This window comes from Bos indicus, chromosome 28, assembly GCF_029378745.1.
Source record: "Bos indicus isolate NIAB-ARS_2022 breed Sahiwal x Tharparkar chromosome 28, NIAB-ARS_B.indTharparkar_mat_pri_1.0, whole genome shotgun sequence".
Classification (NCBI taxonomy): domain Eukaryota; kingdom Metazoa; phylum Chordata; class Mammalia; order Artiodactyla; family Bovidae; genus Bos; species Bos indicus.
In genome coordinates, this window is record NC_091787.1 from 43,052,981 (window position 1) to 43,070,471 (window position 17,491).

The window sequence follows — 17,491 nt, forward strand, 5'->3', positions numbered from 1 at the left end:
TTCAGGCATGTTTGACTCTTTGCGACCTCATGGACTGCAGCCTGCCAGGCTCCTCTGTCCACGGGATTCTTCAGGCAAGAAGACTGGAGTGGGTCGCCATTTCCTTCTCCAGGGGATATTCCGTATCTTACTAAAGGCTGTTCGCTGAGTAATGAATCTCTGCCAAATGCCATGTTCCAGTTTAATACTGGCAGAGTTCTAAACAGTGTGCAGTGGGGCTTTGGGAAGGTTCAGGCTCAAGATCCTAAAAACTGCCCAAGAAATGCAATCACAGTCATTGTTGTCATTTAGTAGGCACCTACTATGCGTCCTTGAGGTTGGAGCTTTATATTCTGTATCTGTTTCAATTCTCAGAGTCCCTGAGGCAGGGAAGCCTTTGTCACGGTTCTTCAGATGAACAAATAAGGCACAGAAATGTTATGTATCTTGCCCAGAGTCACAGAGCCCTGTCAGGGCTGGGCCTGAACCGACCCTGTCTCTACAGCTCCTGCCTTTCCATGGTGCCAGTCTAAGTGTGATTCCAATCATTTCTCGTGAACGCTCCTGGCTTGAGAGCCCTCAGTGAATTTGCTGGATGGTAAGGACCAGCCTTCTTGCCCCTGAAACCCCCCCAGGTGCCCGTTAGGCACTTGGGCTGGGTTCTTTAGGCCTGGGTACTGTGTGATATCCTCTTCGTCGGTAGATGGTGAGGGATTTGAACAGGGTCCCCTCGGCTTTGATTGGTCGTGCTTCTACCCTAATCCTCACAGTGCCCCTATGTCCACTGATCCCCAAATGGTGGACCGAGCAGCTGGAAGGGAAGGGGATCCCGAGGCTGGGGGCGGGGGTCCACTGGGGGCCCACGCAGTAGTCCATGCGGGAGAGGACAGGATATGGACTGTGGAGAGGAGGGAAGGATGGGAGAGGTTAAGGACTCACCAGGATGTGGCGAGTCAAGTCCCCAGGGTGAAGGAGAGACAGTATCCCTAGAGACAGAGCTGTCTTACTCAGCATCTAGTCACTTACTCTGACCCTCAGATGCTCCTCAGAAGGGATGGATGAGTATATATAAGTTTGCTACGATATCCAAGGCCGTTTACGGTACCGGCCAGTACTTCCTCTGTGGCCTCTCCTGTAACACTACACACAACCATCTGCATGCACAGTCCCTGCTCCTGCTGCTCCCAGATCCTTTTCTCTGGGGTGTGTTTCCGGTCACACAAGTCTGATCATCCTAAGCAAGTCTCCCAAACTGTCTTGATTCTACCTCCAGAAGGGGCGCCAACACGCACTTCCTCGGGGCTCCTATCTGTGTGCCGCAGACTGCCCAGTGCCCCTCCTGCACAACAAGCCCTGAGCCTCAGGTAGGACTCAGGCCAGGAACCTCATGAGGAATATTGGCTTGATGGGTAGATTTGAGAAACACCACTGAATGCCAGACTTGCCGTCCCGTTTCTTTGGGGCCAGGAAAAGGTCAGGTCAGGGTGGGACAGAGACCATCTAGCAGGAGAGGGAAGGATACAGGGCTGGAACGTCTCAGGTTGACATCAGTGTCACAGAAGGAGGTCCCGTGGCCAGTGACAACGTCTTGAGCAATCACGAAAGCCTATGAGTAATGCAGCCTGGACCACTTCCTCCAAACCAGAGGAAGGAAAAATGCCCCAAAGGCTTAGTTTGGGTCCACTCACACTTGTTTTGGTTACGAAACTACTCCCAGGCAGTTTTTCTGTGCAGCTCTTTCCCTGGATGATATTTAGCTGCTGAGCTTACCCTCCTGCTTTTCTGGGGATCCGCGTTGGAATTGGGCAAAACCAGAGGCTCTAAGCTCAAGCCCAGAAGCAAAGCTGGGAAAATGGCAGAGCTAATCTGAACTCTGCGCCAGAGAATGATGGCGGCAGCGGGGGTGCGGGCCAGGGGCCAGGTAGCTCTTTCCTCTCTGTCCTCAGGCCACACTCCCAGTACTTCTCTGGATGAAGGGATCCATGTGTTCCAGCTGGAAGGGACGTTAGCACCCTCTCCTTCCTGAAGTTTACAAACCTTACACCACAGGACCCTGGGAGCCCTCCAGTTCCCTTTGAGATCACTGGGAGAAGGGGTGGGGTGAGGACAAGAGCAGGGCCTCCTGAGTAAGTTTTTATTTGAAGGAACTGCTCCACTCCTCTTACACAGGCAGTAATCTGAGGCCAAGGAGAAATACAGGCCTCAGTTAGGAGGAGAGACAGAGAGACTGCCCCCTTACCCACTGTCCTCACGGCACTGTATCTCCTGGCAGTGGTCCTCGCTTCTCCCTTTGCTGGTTCCCTGTCCTGCATCATTTCTGCATTTTCTAAGGGGCTCCTCTGGGTCAGGCACCTCTGGGCACTGCAAGGCGAGTGGAAAGGATTGGGAGGGCAGAACTGTCCAAAAGGCTTCAGCAGAAATGCACACCACTTGGTGGGACGATCACCCACATCATTGGCCCGGAGCCAGGATAGCTCCAAGTCACTGGCTCTCAGCCTTAGCTGAGTATTGGGGCATTCTGAAAACTAGTTTCTGTGTTCCACCCCATCAGTTCCGGTTTAACTCATCTTGTGTGGACACTGGTCTTTGGGACGTGTAAAAGCTCCTCCGATTACTTAATGTGTGGCCAGGGTTGAGAACCACTGCTCTATTAGATAATTGCATTTCCATGAGCCCAAAGCCACCAGAAACAGTCTTTGCCTGCTCTTGCCTCAGGGAGGCTTCTTCTGAGGGAAGGGCACATTTATCAACCAGTCTCTCAGAAAGTGGCAACGGGCCTCTGTCTCAAGGCCTGACGTGAGACAGCCCCATTCCACGCTGAGCTATAGTGACCGTTATGCAAGCTGTACACTGCGCAGAAGTGTCAGTAGAAGGGGGAGTAGGGCTGGGTTTGGGCTCCTTTGGCAAAGTTGTGTGTTCCAGCATGGTGACAAGGGCAAGCCTTTCCCTAATCTATACCAAGACGTCACATAGATAGGAAAGCCCTGAGTCTGAGACGCCTGCTCAGTGGTCACCAGAACGCAGTGTCCCCAGACTCCCAGTTGATGGCACTCTCAGTCTCTGTTGCCAGGCGGCTGAAGCTCTATCTCCCTAGCATACCACATCTGTCCATCTCAGAGGCGTGCTGGACCAGCCAGCTGGTCCCAACAGCCCTGAGAGCTGATTGTTGAATTTTTAGGAATTTTGTAATTTTAACACAGACATCATTAGAAATTGTATTATGAATTAAAAAGTTACAATTAAATAAACTATTTTAAACACAAAGGTAATACCTACTCAACAGACATGACTTTCTAGCTACTGACAACATTTCCCTATTGTTGAACAACTTCCCTTCTTAGGATTATTTCTCCCTATCCTATCCTATCCTATCTGTATGATGGAAATACTATTGTGATGGTTGATTTTTATGTCATCTTGACTGGGCCACAGACTGTCCAGACATTTGGTCGCATATTATTCTGGGTGTGTCTGTGAGGGGGTTTCTGGACAAAACTAACATTTGAATCTGTAGATGAAATAAAGCGCATTGCCCTTTTGGAGGTGGCTGGACTCATCCAGTCAGTTGGGGACCCAGGAAGAAAAGAAAGGCTGAGTCCCCCATGAGTAGAAGGGAAAGCTTCTGGCCTGAAGACCTCGAGCTGTGACACTGGTATATTCCTGCCTTCGAACTAGAGCTACCTCGGGTCTCCTGTGTCTCCAGCTTGCCAACTACAGATCTTGGAACTTAGCCTCAATAATTGTGTGGGCGAATTCCTCATGATAAATCTCTTGATATACACAGATAGTCCCTGACTTATGATGGTTCATACGATTTTTAGATTTTGTGGTAGTGTGAAAGCAATACGCTTTCAGTAGAAAACTGTACTTCAGATTTTTGAATTTCATCTTTTCCTGGGCTAACCACACACCAGATGGTACTCTCTCATGATGCTGAGCAGTGGCAGCGAGTTGCAGCTCCCAGTCAGCCAGGTGATCGTGGCCAGGAACTTAGAATAGATACACTTACAGGCATTCTAGACCCATATAACCATTCTGTTTTTTCACTTTCAGCACAGTATTCAATAAATTACATGAGATATGCAACTATTTATTCTAAAACAGAATTTGCATTAGATGATTTTTGCCCAACTGTAGGCTAATGTAAATGTTCTGAGCATGTATAAGATAGGCTAGGCTTAGCCATGATATTTGGTAGGTTAGGGGTATTGAATGCATTGTTTTACTTAACGATGGGTTTATTGGGACATAACGCCATTGTAAATTGAGGAAGACCACTGTATATACATATAATCAAACACTTCATATGTCCTTGAGGTATGTATGCATTACATATATGGTTCTGTTTCTCTGAAGAATTCTAATTCCACTACATACCGAGCTGCTACTACACGTCTCTTCCCAACTCCTTGTTCGCGGATCATGATGGTATGCTGGTAGTTAGAAGCTAATGGTGGTGGGAGTATTTATGCCAAGAAAATCAGCAAATGCTAAATATTGTTCTAGAAAAGACATTCAGAACACCTGCTAGAAACTCGAGATACATATCAGACCCTTACCCTCTTATAATTCATGACAGCCTATTTCTCAAGGATAAACATTTCTTTTTCAGTGTCAGAACATAGCTTCATGACTTCTGCCTTTATAAGCTCCTGTTTTTGCTCTTCCCTGAAATACTCTTTGGAATATGTGTTGCTCAAACTGCAATTCATAAGATCCCCAAATAAAGTTCTTTGTTCTTTGCAGCCTCAATACTGATTACTATTTGACAAAATCAGGGCTTACATTTCTTTTCCTTCCAGAGAGCCAGTTGTTAGACATTTGCTATACAGCTCTGATCATTCTCTACCAGGTTCGCTCTGAATGCCCCACTGTCAACTCCCCACTGTGGGCAGAGGGTGCTTTCTCTCCACCCAAACTGTTCTCCCCATTCTCCTGGGCACACCCAGATGCTCCAGATTTCCCAGCTACCTTGCAGTTTGGTGTGGCTGGGCTCCAGTCATTGTTCGTGAGCAGATGAACTGTGGCCAGTTTGATGTCTAGCTCACACAGCTCCTCCCCCCAGCACTCCTCCGTGTTTGTCTCCCTTTTCTGGGGCCGCCTTGGAAGCCCCACGTAAAAGAGGGCAGAGGCCCACAGTCTGGTCCCTAAGTGACCGAGTGAGCCCCATCTCCATCGTCAACCAGAACCATCTCAGAAGAGCCAGTACTTAGTCAGTCTTTGTTACCACACCTGCCCTTCCTGCCAAATAAACACTCTGCCTGTCTTTCTTCACCTCCTAGATTTTGATGCATCCTTTTGGACCCTGTTTCAACATCACCCGCCTATCAGAGCCTCATGCCTAGAGTTCTGAACCTCTTATATCTCCCTTATCACCCCCACTGAGGCCACAGGAACCTTCTAAAAGTTCTCTTGCGAGACCCCAGTAAGCCCTTACCCGTAATTTACATATACAAAATTTAAATTCTCATATTTATTACCCATAAAATTGCCAACATCTGTTGGATCATAAAAAAAGCAAGAGAATTCCAGAAAAACATCTATTTCTACTTCATTGACTACACTAAAGCCTTTGACTATGTGGATCACAACAAACTGTGGAAAATTCTTAAAGAGTTAGGAATACCAGGCCAGCTTATCTGCCTCCTGAGAAACCTGTATGCAGGTCAAGAAGTAACAGTTAGAACCCGGCATGGAACAATAGACTGGTTCCAAATTGGGTTGTATATTGTCACCCTAGTTATTTAACTTATATGCAGAGTACATCATGAGAAATGCTGGAATCAATCAATCCACAAGCTGGAATCAAGATTGCTGGGGGAAATATCAACAGCCTCAGAAATGCAGATGACACCACCCTTAAGGCAGAAAACGAAGAGAAAGTAAAGAGCCTCCTGATGGAGGTGAAAGAGGAGAGTGAAAAATCTGGCTTAAAACTCAGCATTTAAAAAAAGAAGATTATGGCATCCGGTCCCATCACTTCATGGCAAATAGATGGGGAAACAATGGAGTGACAGATTCTACTTTCTTGGATTCCAAAATCACTGCAGATGGTGACTGCAGCCGTGAAATTAAAAGACGCTTGCTCCTTGGAAGAAAAGCTATGACAAACCTAGACAGCTAATTAATAAGCAGAGACATTACTTTGCCGACAAAGGTCCATCTAGTCAAAGCTATGGTTTTTCCAGTGGTCATGTATGGAGGTTAAGAGTTGGACCATAAAAAAGGCTGAGCACTGAAGAATTGATGCTTTTGAACTGTGGTGTTGGAGAAGACTCTTGAGAGTCCCTTGGACTGCAAGGAGATCCAACCAGTCCATCCTAAAGGAAATCAACTCTGAATATTCATTGGAAGGACTGATGCTGAAGCTGAAGCTACAATACTTTGGCCACCTGAAGGGAAGAGCTGACTCATTAGAAAAGACCCTGATGTTGGGAAAGATTGAAGGCAGGAAGAGAAGGGGATGACAGAGGATGAGATGGTTGGACCATGGTACCACCGACTCGATGGACATGAGTTTGAGCAAGCTCTAGGAGTTGGTGATGGACAGGAAAGCCTGGCGTGTTGCAGTCCATAGCGTTGCAAGGGGTCAGACACGACTGAGCAACTGAACAACAATTACCCATAATTTAAAAATTAACCCATAATTTAAATATTATAATCTAGAATTTAAATGTAAACTATAAATAAAACTTGTAGTATGCTGTCTTTGTGATATTCTTTATAGATTTTTTTCCCTAGATTTTTAAATCACAAAATTGTGAGGGATTCATCTGAGGTGAACCTTCTCCTACACTGGTGGCCTTAACTTACTGGCCTTAGCTTCACCTTTGGGCACTTGGGTTCTCCAAGTTGCTGTGTCCCCAAGGGAAGACAGCAGGGCTTCTCTCTTGGCCCACTGTTCCTGGCCTTAGTCCTGTTGCCTTTGGCCTGAAGTCCATCTCTGTCCTTTGGCCCAATGCCTCCTCCAGATGTGTAGCTTGGCTTTTAACTCCAGTCTTGTCCACTCACTACAGTCTATGGTACACTCTCTCAAACACAGCCCAGGCCCATCAGAATGGGTCTAGAGCCCTGTACTCTTACTTTTCTGAGTCTTTGGTATCCTGGGATCCTAGGCAGAAAGTCAGAAGGACAAAGAGGCAGAATCCAGGGTTGGAAAATCACCAGATACACTGGGCCAGTAAGAGCATTCAGACCAGAATACAGAAGCTTTGCTTGGAAAGTCCCTTACTTGTGACCTGTAGCCTCGGGCATGTTTCCTTGAGTCCTGCAGCCCTGGATTAGGGGGAGAGGTGGCTTAGAGGGTAATTAAATGAGCTGGTTCAGAGAACATAACCTTTGCTTTGAACCTCCGCTGTACCACTGGTCACCCATCACCTTTCTCTTTGTAGCAGCTAGAGGCCAGACAGCTGATGTGCAGGGGGGCTTAGTGCCGAGAGGATGGGGAATGGTACACTGGTTGGGTTCTCCAGTGGCAGATGCAGAGACGAGAGTTTTATGAGGGATGAACACTTGTTCAGCAAAGGGGAGGAAGCAGGAGTGGGAAAGAGGTGGGTCTGAGCCATGTGCATACCTGACAGTTTCTGCCGCCCACCTGGGGTTCTGAGGCAGACGGCCCAGAAGAGGGGTCTAGCTCTGGGTGGAGGTGGTTCCGCCCATGTGCTACGGCCACTGGCTGGGGGCCTTCGCAAAAAGGAGTATGACCTCGGCTACCACCGCCGTGTGCAGCCGTTGGCTGGGAGCCACCCAAGAAGAACATAAAGTTGGCTCAAAAACTGAGGTTGACCTTAAAAGAGCCAACAGCTGGTGGTGTCAGCTGACCCCACTCCCTGCAGCTGGGAGAGCAAGTCTTTTCTTGAAGAGGCTGCTGAGTAGCTCAGCTGTGTGTACCTGATGGGGTCCTAGAACCTGGCAGGCCTCGTTTTTAGGCCTCTGTAAAAACTGGGTTAAAACTGATTCTACTCACCTAAGACTCTCTGCTCCATTTAGCTAGGCGGCTTTCAGATAAAGTTTTATTCAGCTGCGATGTCTCGTTGTGGTCTCCTGAGAAGGGAAAAAGCTTCCACTAGAGGCTGTGCAGGGCCAGCAGTGGGACAGGCCCTGCCGAGAGCAGGTGGAGTCCCCCAGGGGCGCTGTCGGAAGTGGCAGGAGGGACCGCAGCCCACTGGGCCTGACACTTTGGGCCAGGCAGGGTCCGCCTGCTGAGTTCCTGCTTCTGGTAGTCAGAGGCTGAGAGGAAAGAGGGAAATGATACTTCGTTAGTGGGTTTCTGGGCCCTGGGAACACGTACTGAGGCTCCAAGGAGCTGTCACCCTTCCCCTCCAGCAGAGGGTGGGGGACCTAGAGGTGGGCTTCCCGCCAGCACCAGCCAGCCCAGGTTCCAACGGCAGCCTCTGTCCTCACCCAGGTCCAACAAGGAAGTAGGTCTGAAATGGTGTCGCCTCCCCCAAAGAAAATGATGAATCACCACTCGAGTCAGTTTTGCATTATTGAGAAACAAGTCTTCTCCCTCGTGAGAACACCTGCTTGCTGTGGAATGGTAGGGACTGGAACAGATGGAAAGAGTGGAAATTTCCCAGGCGCCTTCTCTCCCAACTCATGCAAAGTCCAGATTCCTCCTGCACTTGACCAGCCCCTCCCCCTGGGCACACAACCTTCATCTGCTCCAAACATTTCCCCTCCCTTTGCATCTTTAATCCCTCCTCCCTCATTGGTTCTCTTCTCTAAGCTGACAAACACACTCAGATCTTCCCGTTTTGGAGTGACTCCCTCTCGCCTGCCCCACCGCCCCCCCAACCCCACCTCCCTCTTTGGTCTGCTCTGGCCCTGTAGGCAGCTGGCTATGGCCATGTGATGTAGGCTCAGCCCATCAGATGGTCCTGCCTGGGTCTGGTCTAATCTTGAGCATGTTATGAAAAGACTGAGAGATGGGTAAAGGGACTTCCCAGCACAGGGAGCAGTGACCATGTCCTGCTGTGAGTCTGGTGCCTTCTAACATGGTGGAGGCATCCTGCAAAGATGTCCCCCCAACGCCATCCCTTCAAGAAGACGATCTGGTACGCCTCATTTTTATGCTCCCTGGAGCCACCATCATTTTGGTCTCTTTTCCAAGCCTGGTTCTCCAGCTTGCAAAGGACTTTGTAAATCTCTGATACATTTTGAATAAATTCCCTTTTCTGGCTTTAGCTGGCTTAGGTTGTCTTTCTGTGACTTGCAACGCACAGAATTCTAACCAGTGTCCATACCAAGCCTCTCAGCCCCTGTTTTCACATGCCTCTCCTCTCTCACTTCCTAGTTTTCCTAACTCAGCACAGATGACATGATCTCCCAGTTGTCTGTTCTCTCACGGATGGCGTTTTCTTCCCTATTTCCCCAGTTATGCCACCAAGCTAATCACTGGATGCCTAAGATTGGAAACCACAGGCCATCCTTCCGACCACGACTCTAGTTTCCTACAGCCTGGTGTCAGGCTTCCATGACTGACAGCACTCGCAGCTCACCACAAAGGTGCCGCTGGATGAGGCCCTCCCACTCTGGCCCGCATGTCTTCCCTCCCAGCCCTGGCTTCACTCCCGTCTGTTTCAAACCCGGCTCCCGTCTGGGTGTACACCTCTGACCTGGTGAGGCGCTGGTGCACACATGCTGCCTCGATTTTCCTGCAGCACAACAAGGGAGTCAGAGGGCTCCGTGAAAAACTGCCAGCCCCAAATCCAACAGGCGGCAGTTATTCTTCCAAGTGGAAGAGCACTTAACAGATTCTCAGACAAACAAAAATTGAGACAGTTAATTGCTAGCAGACCTGCCCTATAAGAAGTGTTAAAAGGAGTCCTTCAGGCTGAAATGAAAGAATATTAGACAGTGATTCAAATCCACATGAAGAGATAAAGAACCAGTAAAAGTAATGGCATAGGTAAATACTTAAGATAGTATCAATGCATTTTTCTTTGCAACTTCTCTTTTTCTCTCATCTGTTTAAAAAATAGCATCATAAAAATGATAAACCTGTGTTGATTGATGAGCACACAATGTGTAAAGCTGTAGTGAATGATGATGAAGAAGATAAAAGTTTCTGCTCAACAGATGAATGTAAAGGTGTGGTGTATATATACAAAGGAATACTACTCAGCCGTAAAAAAGAATAAAATTTTGCCATCTGCAACAGCATGGACGGACCTGGAGGGCATTGTGCAATGTGAAATATGTCAGATAGAGAAAGACAAATACTGCATGATATCACTTATATGTGGACTCTAAAAAATACAACAAACTAGCAAGTATAATAAAAAGAAGCAGACTCACAAATACAGAGGATAAACTAGTGGTTACCTGTAGGGGGTGGGGAGGGGCAAAATAGGAGTGGGGGTATGGGAGATGCAAACTCTGATGTGAGACAGGCTCAAGAATATATTGTACAACATGGGGAATACAGCCAATATTTTATAACTGTAAAGAGAGAACAACCTTTCAAAATTGTGAATGACTATATTGCATACCTTTCACTTATATAATAAGTTATATGAGCATCACCAACTCAATGGACAGGAATTTGAGCAAACTGTGGGAGATGCTGGAGGACAGAGGAGCCTGGCACACTGCAGTCCACGAGGTCACAAAGAGTCAGACACGGCATACAAGTGAACAACAGCAGCTTACATAATATTGTACATCAACTGTACTTCAGTAAAAAAATAAAAGCTTCTGTATACTGTATTAATCCAAACTAGATTAACATACATTAAGATGTAATCCCCAAGGCAACAACTAAGAAAATAACCCCTAAAATATACAGTAAATGAAAGAACAAGATGATTAAAAGAATATGACAGGCATTATACATTTAATACAAGAGAAGTCAGTAATTGAGGAGGAGAGGAACATAAAAGATATGACACATAGGAAAAAAATAGCAAAATAGTAGGAGTAAGTCCTTTCTTATCAGTAATTACATTAAATGTAAATGAATTAAACTCTCCAAGTAAAAGGAAGAAAATCCAACAATTTTTTCTCTAAAGAGTGTTACTTTAGTTTTGAAGACACAAACAGGTTGAAAGTGAAAGGATTTAAAAAGATATTCCATGAGAACAGTAACCAAAAGAGAGCGGTATGGCTATATTTAAATCGGGCAAAACAGACTTTAAGACCAAAAAGTATTATGAGAGAGAGAAAAGGACAATATATATTAATAAAAGGGTCAAATACATCAAGATGTAACAATTATAAACATATATTTGCCTAACAATAGAGCATCAAAGTCCAAAAAATAGATAGACTCAGGGAGAAATGGACACTGCAACAATGGTAATTGGAAACTTCAATGTTCTACTTTCAAGAATGGACAGAATATCAACAAAGAAACAGAGAACTTGAACAGCAGTATAAACCACTAGATTTAATATACAACTATAGATCACTCCACCCACAGCAGCTCCTAAACACATTCATCTCAAGGGTACTGGGAACGCATCCCTGGGGGGACAAAGGTTGGGCCACAAAGTAGGTAACAGATTTTAAAAAGTATCTTCTCTTACTACATTATACTAGAGGTTTTAGCCAGGGAAATTAGGCAAGAACAAACAGTAAATGCAGGGCCTGTTGCATCCCATGCTGGGCCCAGGCTCAGGACTGAGTCTGAGAGAGGGCAAGGAACAAAGGACCATGCAGTGTCCTGTTCTGTCCCTGGGTAAGGCAGTGAAGGGTAGCTCCAGCCTGTGCCCATGGCATCTTGCTCCTCTTTCTAAATTTCAAATTTGAATTTCAGTCTCCACTGATATCCAAGGGATTTAGGAAGATCCCAACCTGATAACTTTGGGCACAGACCACGAGGGCCAATAGGTGGAGCTGGGCATTTTAGGCGCCATCAACTGTATACCTGGCTAAAGAAGCATGGGGAGGGGTGAGCTGCTTAATAAGCCATAGTGTATGCTCTGCTTAACAAGTCTGATCTTGCAGCTGGCTCAGCCTGGAAGAAGGGCCACCTTTGTCTTTTGAGAAAGGCACTGTCCAGACTTGATGTTCTTGTAGTGCACTGTGAGTTTTCAGAAGAATCAGCCCCAAGGCTTGGACACAGAACTCTGGAGCTCAGAGAAAGGTGGACAATGGCCAGAGATGGCACCATGGGAGCTAACATGGGGCCTGTTCTCTTCTTTGCAGTGGGCATACGAATCAGGTGTCAAGAGTCCAAAGGTGTCTGAGCAGGCGCCTCTGCTGAGGATGGGCCTGCCTTCTCAGCCCTGTATGCATACAGCCTCAGAAGAGGCCCTGCCATGGCAAGGAGCAACACTTCCCTTACTATAGTTGTTACCATCATTATTATTCCATCAGTTACTCTTTTCTGACCACCCACCTAGTACCGGGCCCCATCACCACTGTTCACACACAACACCAACCAGAGGCAGTTGCCAATCCTGTCTTAAGAGGAAAGTGAGGCTCAGAGGCGGTGTGTTATGTGTACCACATCACCGGCTACCAGGGGTTAAGCTGGTGTCTCAACCCCGCCTGCCAGGGTGCATAATATCAGATGGCCCTCATCTTGAAATTGTCTCATTTTGAAATTATTTCACCAATCTTGGATATTCTGTCTGCCTTTTTATTCTTTTTTTCCTTTGCATTCAGTTTGAATTTTCTACTGACAAATTTTCAAATCCACTAGTTATTTCCTTGGCTGTGTGCACTCTACTGGTGAGCCCATCAAAAGCATTCTTCATTTCTGTTGCAGTGATTTTTATTTACAGAATTTCTTTTTTATTCTTTCTTAGAATTTCCATCTCTCTGCTTATATTAGTCATCTGTTCTTACATGCTGACTACCTTTTCTATTAGCATCCTTAACATACTAATCATAGTTACTTTAAATTATCTAACTGCTGCCATATCTTGGCTGTTATTTTCTGAATTCCCCTATGACTCTAGATTTGGGGTCGTGGTTTGGTCCGTGAGTTCGATTCTCTGATGGGTGGAAGAAGTCCCTGATTTTAAGTTCATTCAGTTCCTTCCTTGCTGTAAGGGTGGGAGTGATTATGTCTACGCTTTTTACATATCAAAGGTGAAACCAGAAACCTGGGTCTTTACATTTTAATAGCTGCTGCATATTGACTATTCTTTTTCAAACAACTTCTACATCTCCCACCTCCCCATCCCTAGGTAATCCTGATTCACCTCCCAGAGGCCTGGGATCCACATGAAAGACTTCAGAGAACTGCAGCTTTAGACCCTCACATTAGATTAATGGCCCATCATCACCTCCCCTTTATAGTGAGGAACCCAAGTGGAGAGATTATATCATTGGAATAAGATCATGGAGCAAGTAATTGGTGCAACTGAGATTTTACACCTAGGTCTAGCTTTCTGGCTTTCTTTAAAGACTATACTTATGTTGGCAAAATGATGCCAGTGTCAGGGTGGGAGGGTTGACTTTCCCCATTCACTGGAAAGTTAACAAGGACTGGATCATGACAGAGGGCTAAGAAGAGGAGGGCATAAGAAGATGTCTGGGTAGAGGCGAGAAAATGGTTTCTTTTGTTGGATGGCAGAGAAGGGGAACAGAATGCTATTTAAGTATAGTTATTTACAATGTTGTATTCATTTTAATGTGCTATTTACCACAGCCAGTCATGAAGCAACCTGAATGTCCACCAACACATGACATTTGAATGGATGACACATGAATGGATAAACAAGATGTGGCACACACACACACACAGAGACACACACTGGAATATTACTGAGTCATAAAAAAGAATGAAAACAGTTAATCAGCTGAACACTGGGCTGAGCTGGTCTTCAGGCTGCACTGACTCTTAGATGGCATTTAGGGCAGGCATCAGAGAAAGTCAATGCTATGAGCATCTTTGTCTCCATACTAATCCTCACCTTCTACTCAGGCCACAGGATGCTGCTGTGGTAACTGGCTGGCAGTCTCACATGCCAACCACTAAACATGCTGAGAGAAGTCCATGTGTATCACTAAGCCAGTCATACTTTGGAAAGCCGGATGGATGCGCATTGCAGATGTGGGCAGGGGACTTGATGGCTGTGTGCCTGACGGCAGAGGCACAGCTACACGTGAGTAGTGGCGGGGTCAGCTTGGATCCGGGCCGAGCCCTGCCTCTCCTGCACAGGAGCGGTGTGCCCTCGGGAGTCACCGGATTTCCTGAATCTCGGCTTCCTTATCTGGCCAGCAGGGAGAGCTGCTCCACCCCCACAGAGCTGGGGCAGTGGTAAACAAGACCCAGGGGAGTGCAAAAGAGCTCTGAGCCCCCGTGCGGTTTGCCATTTCGCAACCACTCTCAGGGTCGAGTCATTTCTCCCAAATGTGCAGGAACAGAAATCAGCGTAAGAAACTGCTTCCCTAAGGAAGCAGTCTGACTCAGTCTCTATTTGGTTCAGTTGCTGGGGGTGGGTAAGTGTCAGCTTCCACTTGGCTCCAAGAGGCAGGGTGTCTGGCAGAGCTTCTCTCTAGATCCCGGCTGAGGGCTCTGCCCAGCCTCGCCCCAGCCTCCTTGTTCCTGGGGCACAGATGCCTCAGTATTCCTCAGCTCAGAGTCCAGGAAAGCAAGAGGGTTCTCCTCTGATGTCATGGGCGGAATTGTGTTCCCCCACCCGACATTTATATGCTGAAGTCCTGACCCCCAGGACCTCAGAATGTGACTGTACTTGGACATGAGGTCTTTAAAGGGGTGATTAAGTTATAAATGAGTCATTAACAGGGGTCCTATTCCAACTATCAGAAGAAGAGATCAGGACACAAATTTGCACAGAGAAAAGACCATGTGAAAACACAGGGAGGAGATGGCCATCTAACAAGCCAAGGAGAGAGGCCTCAGAAGAAACCTCAGAAGCCTTGATCGTAGACTTTAATCCTCCAGAATTATGAGAAAATCAGTTGCTGTGGTTTTAGCCACCCAGCCTGCCACCCTTTGTTATGGAGCTTGAGCACACTAATCACAACTGCCCTTCCTCCTCACTGGGAGTGAGAGGCATTCCACACACTGCTTAGGGTTCCTGCAAAAGTTGGTCTGTTGCTGATGGCACGACCTTGATAATGTCCTTCAGATAGGCCCTCCCTCATTCCATGTCTCACCCCCATCCCCTCATTCCTGCTTCCTGGCATCATCTTCCAAATAAACCACCTGCACCCAAGTCCTTGGGCTCTGCTTTTGGGGAAGACAGATGTGGACACAGCATCAGGTTGACTGGAGCTTTAGCTTAATTCTGAGAGTTCCTCCGGCATGAAGGGCCAGAGTGGGTGGGGGGACAGTCAGAGAAGCTGCCCTCTGTGTACACAGTGCCACCACCCTACCAGATCAGTCTCCAGGAAGCTGACCACTTCAGAAGCCAACCAGACCTTTGGCTGAATGCTGTCAAACTGCCTGTGGATAGAGAGGCCCCAGTGTAGTGTGCGTGGCATTGGGTGCAGGGCAGGTACCGTGGGTCATTGCTTGTGTGAAGCTGGGGGGAAGGTGTCTCTCTTCACTCAGAGGTATTGTCCAGAGCAGCCCACAGGGCACACATGATGGATGGATGCATGCATGATGAGATGGGACAGAGAGACAGAGAATGCTAGAAGGGCCAGTTAGGCGTGGCACCAAGCAGCCCTCCCCATACCTGTCCTTTCTCTGTCCCCCTCCCAACAACGGCACCGCCTCCCTCCCAGAGGCCCAAGCCAGAAGGTTAGGCCTTGACTTTTCTCCTTCCTCCCCTCCGCCCTCCAGCTTCCACAGGAGCCAGATACCCAGCTCTGTGCAGTTCACGTTCTTAGGCTGTTCTGTCACCACCATCACTCTGCTGGCCCAGCATCTCATCAGCCCTTCCCAGAACTGTTGAAACGTCTCCCTGCCTCAGCCTCTTCTCCCCTGCTCATCAGCTTCCCTTCCCAGAGTCATCCTGCTGGAACCTTAGCATGGCTTCCCACCTTTCATTGGCTTCCCATACGCAAAACCAGGGAATAAGAACCCATGATGGCTTTCTAATGCAACCCGGCAAGACCGAGGGACATGTTCCAGGGCTCCCTTTCTTGTATGTTTCCCACAGGCTGGGCTTCAAGGAGATTCCTGGGGGATCTGAGAGACTGCAAAGGAAGCATGAGCCATTCTGTAGCCCATGGGCATTGTTGCTGAGAAGCTGACTCAGCTCATTGGGAGGAAGGGGCAGCTGGACCTGCCATCATCCCAGCTTCCTACGGAACCTCTTAGCTTCTCTGACTCCTGGGCCTCGTATGTGTTTAGTTCTGCGACAAAGGGCTGGAATTGTGCAGAAGTATTTTGCAACACCAAACCCAGCTGCACAGACACCCACAACGCCGTCCCTGCCCGGCACTTTTCTTGTCCATCTGTTTTCTCCGTCGTCTCTGGAGCCCACTGTCCCTTTCACATTGTTACTGACTTGCATCCTCAAGCAGGCCACCTGACCTCCATTCATCTTCTCTCCCTGCTATCTGTTCATTCATTCAGCAGTTATTAAGCATATCCTGTGTGTCAGACATCATTCTAGGCACTGTGAAAACAGCTCTAACACTAACCTTACTTTCCCTCCCTACTCTAAGTGTGCTTGAATAGTAACCAGACGGGTAGTGGCAATAAAGCCTGTAGAATAGAGCCTGTATCTGGATGGGAGAGGGGAGACAGATCAGAGGTGAAATAAGTAAGCAGAGGCAGGGCTTCCAACTATGTCTGAATGATGAGGTCAGCAAAACCTCTTCTCCAAATGCAACGTGCTACTGCTGCTAAGTCACTTCAGTCGCGTCTGACTCTATGCGACCCCATAGATGGCAGCCCACCAGGCTCCCCCGTCCCTGGGGTTCTCCAGGCAAGAACACTGGAGTGGGTTGCCGTTTCCTTCTCCAATGCATGAAAGTGAAAAGTGAAAGTGAAGTCGCTCAGGTGTGTCCGACCCTCAGCGACCCCATGGACTGCAGCCCACCAGGCTCCTCCATCCATGGGATTTTCCAGGCAGGAGTACTGGAGTGGGGTGCCATTGCCTTCTCCAAAATGCAACGTAAGTCTGGACAAAACTGACAAAAGAAACATTTCCATATCTGAAACTGACCAAAGGAATGCGGCAATCTGAAAATCACTGATGCTCGGAAGACTGCTCTACTTCAGGTAAGAACAGTGAGAGTCTGTGGAGTTCTTACCAAGGGGTGCTTCTATCCCACTTTCCCCAGCTCAGTCCTCAACAGAGTTTCTGCCAGGGTGGGACACATCATGGGGACCAGCAACTCTGCTGATGAAGCTGAAGCAGCTCATTCAATTTGGAGCCGTGGGTGATGCCCACACCCAGAGGCACTATCAGTGGAAGAGACAATCGTGGCAACAAGTGAGCGGGGAGAACTAAGACTGTGCCTGGGTTTGCAGTCACTGCTGCGGCCATTAGGCTGCGTGTGTGCACAGCGGCGACCAGAGAGGGCTTAGGGCACCCATATACTCCTGCCAACCCTAAGACCGTGGGCATGTGCAGAGGTCATGTGAAGAGTCCAGCAGAAAGTGAAAGCCAGGGCAAACGTGGAAAACTTGAAA

At 47.7% G+C, this 17,491-nt stretch overlaps 1 protein-coding gene across 5 annotated transcripts in view; it reads right to left on the bottom strand.

Moving 5' to 3' along the window:
- ARHGAP22 (Rho GTPase activating protein 22) overlaps positions 1-17,491 on the bottom strand; it is a 179,512-nt gene that overhangs the window by 143,950 nt on the left and 18,071 nt on the right. Inside the window, exon 2 of one of the 5 annotated variants that reach the window (XM_070782228.1) lies at positions 7,946-8,022. The exons of 3 other annotated variants lie outside the window; for them this stretch is intronic. In XM_070782228.1, coding sequence (XP_070638329.1) covers positions 7,946-7,964 — 19 coding nt within the window. In that variant the 5' untranslated portion in view covers positions 7,965-8,022. Of the gene's footprint in view, positions 1-7,945; positions 8,209-17,491 lie in introns of all 5 variants that reach the window. One more of the 5 variants, XM_070782227.1, reaches the window with a different exon arrangement.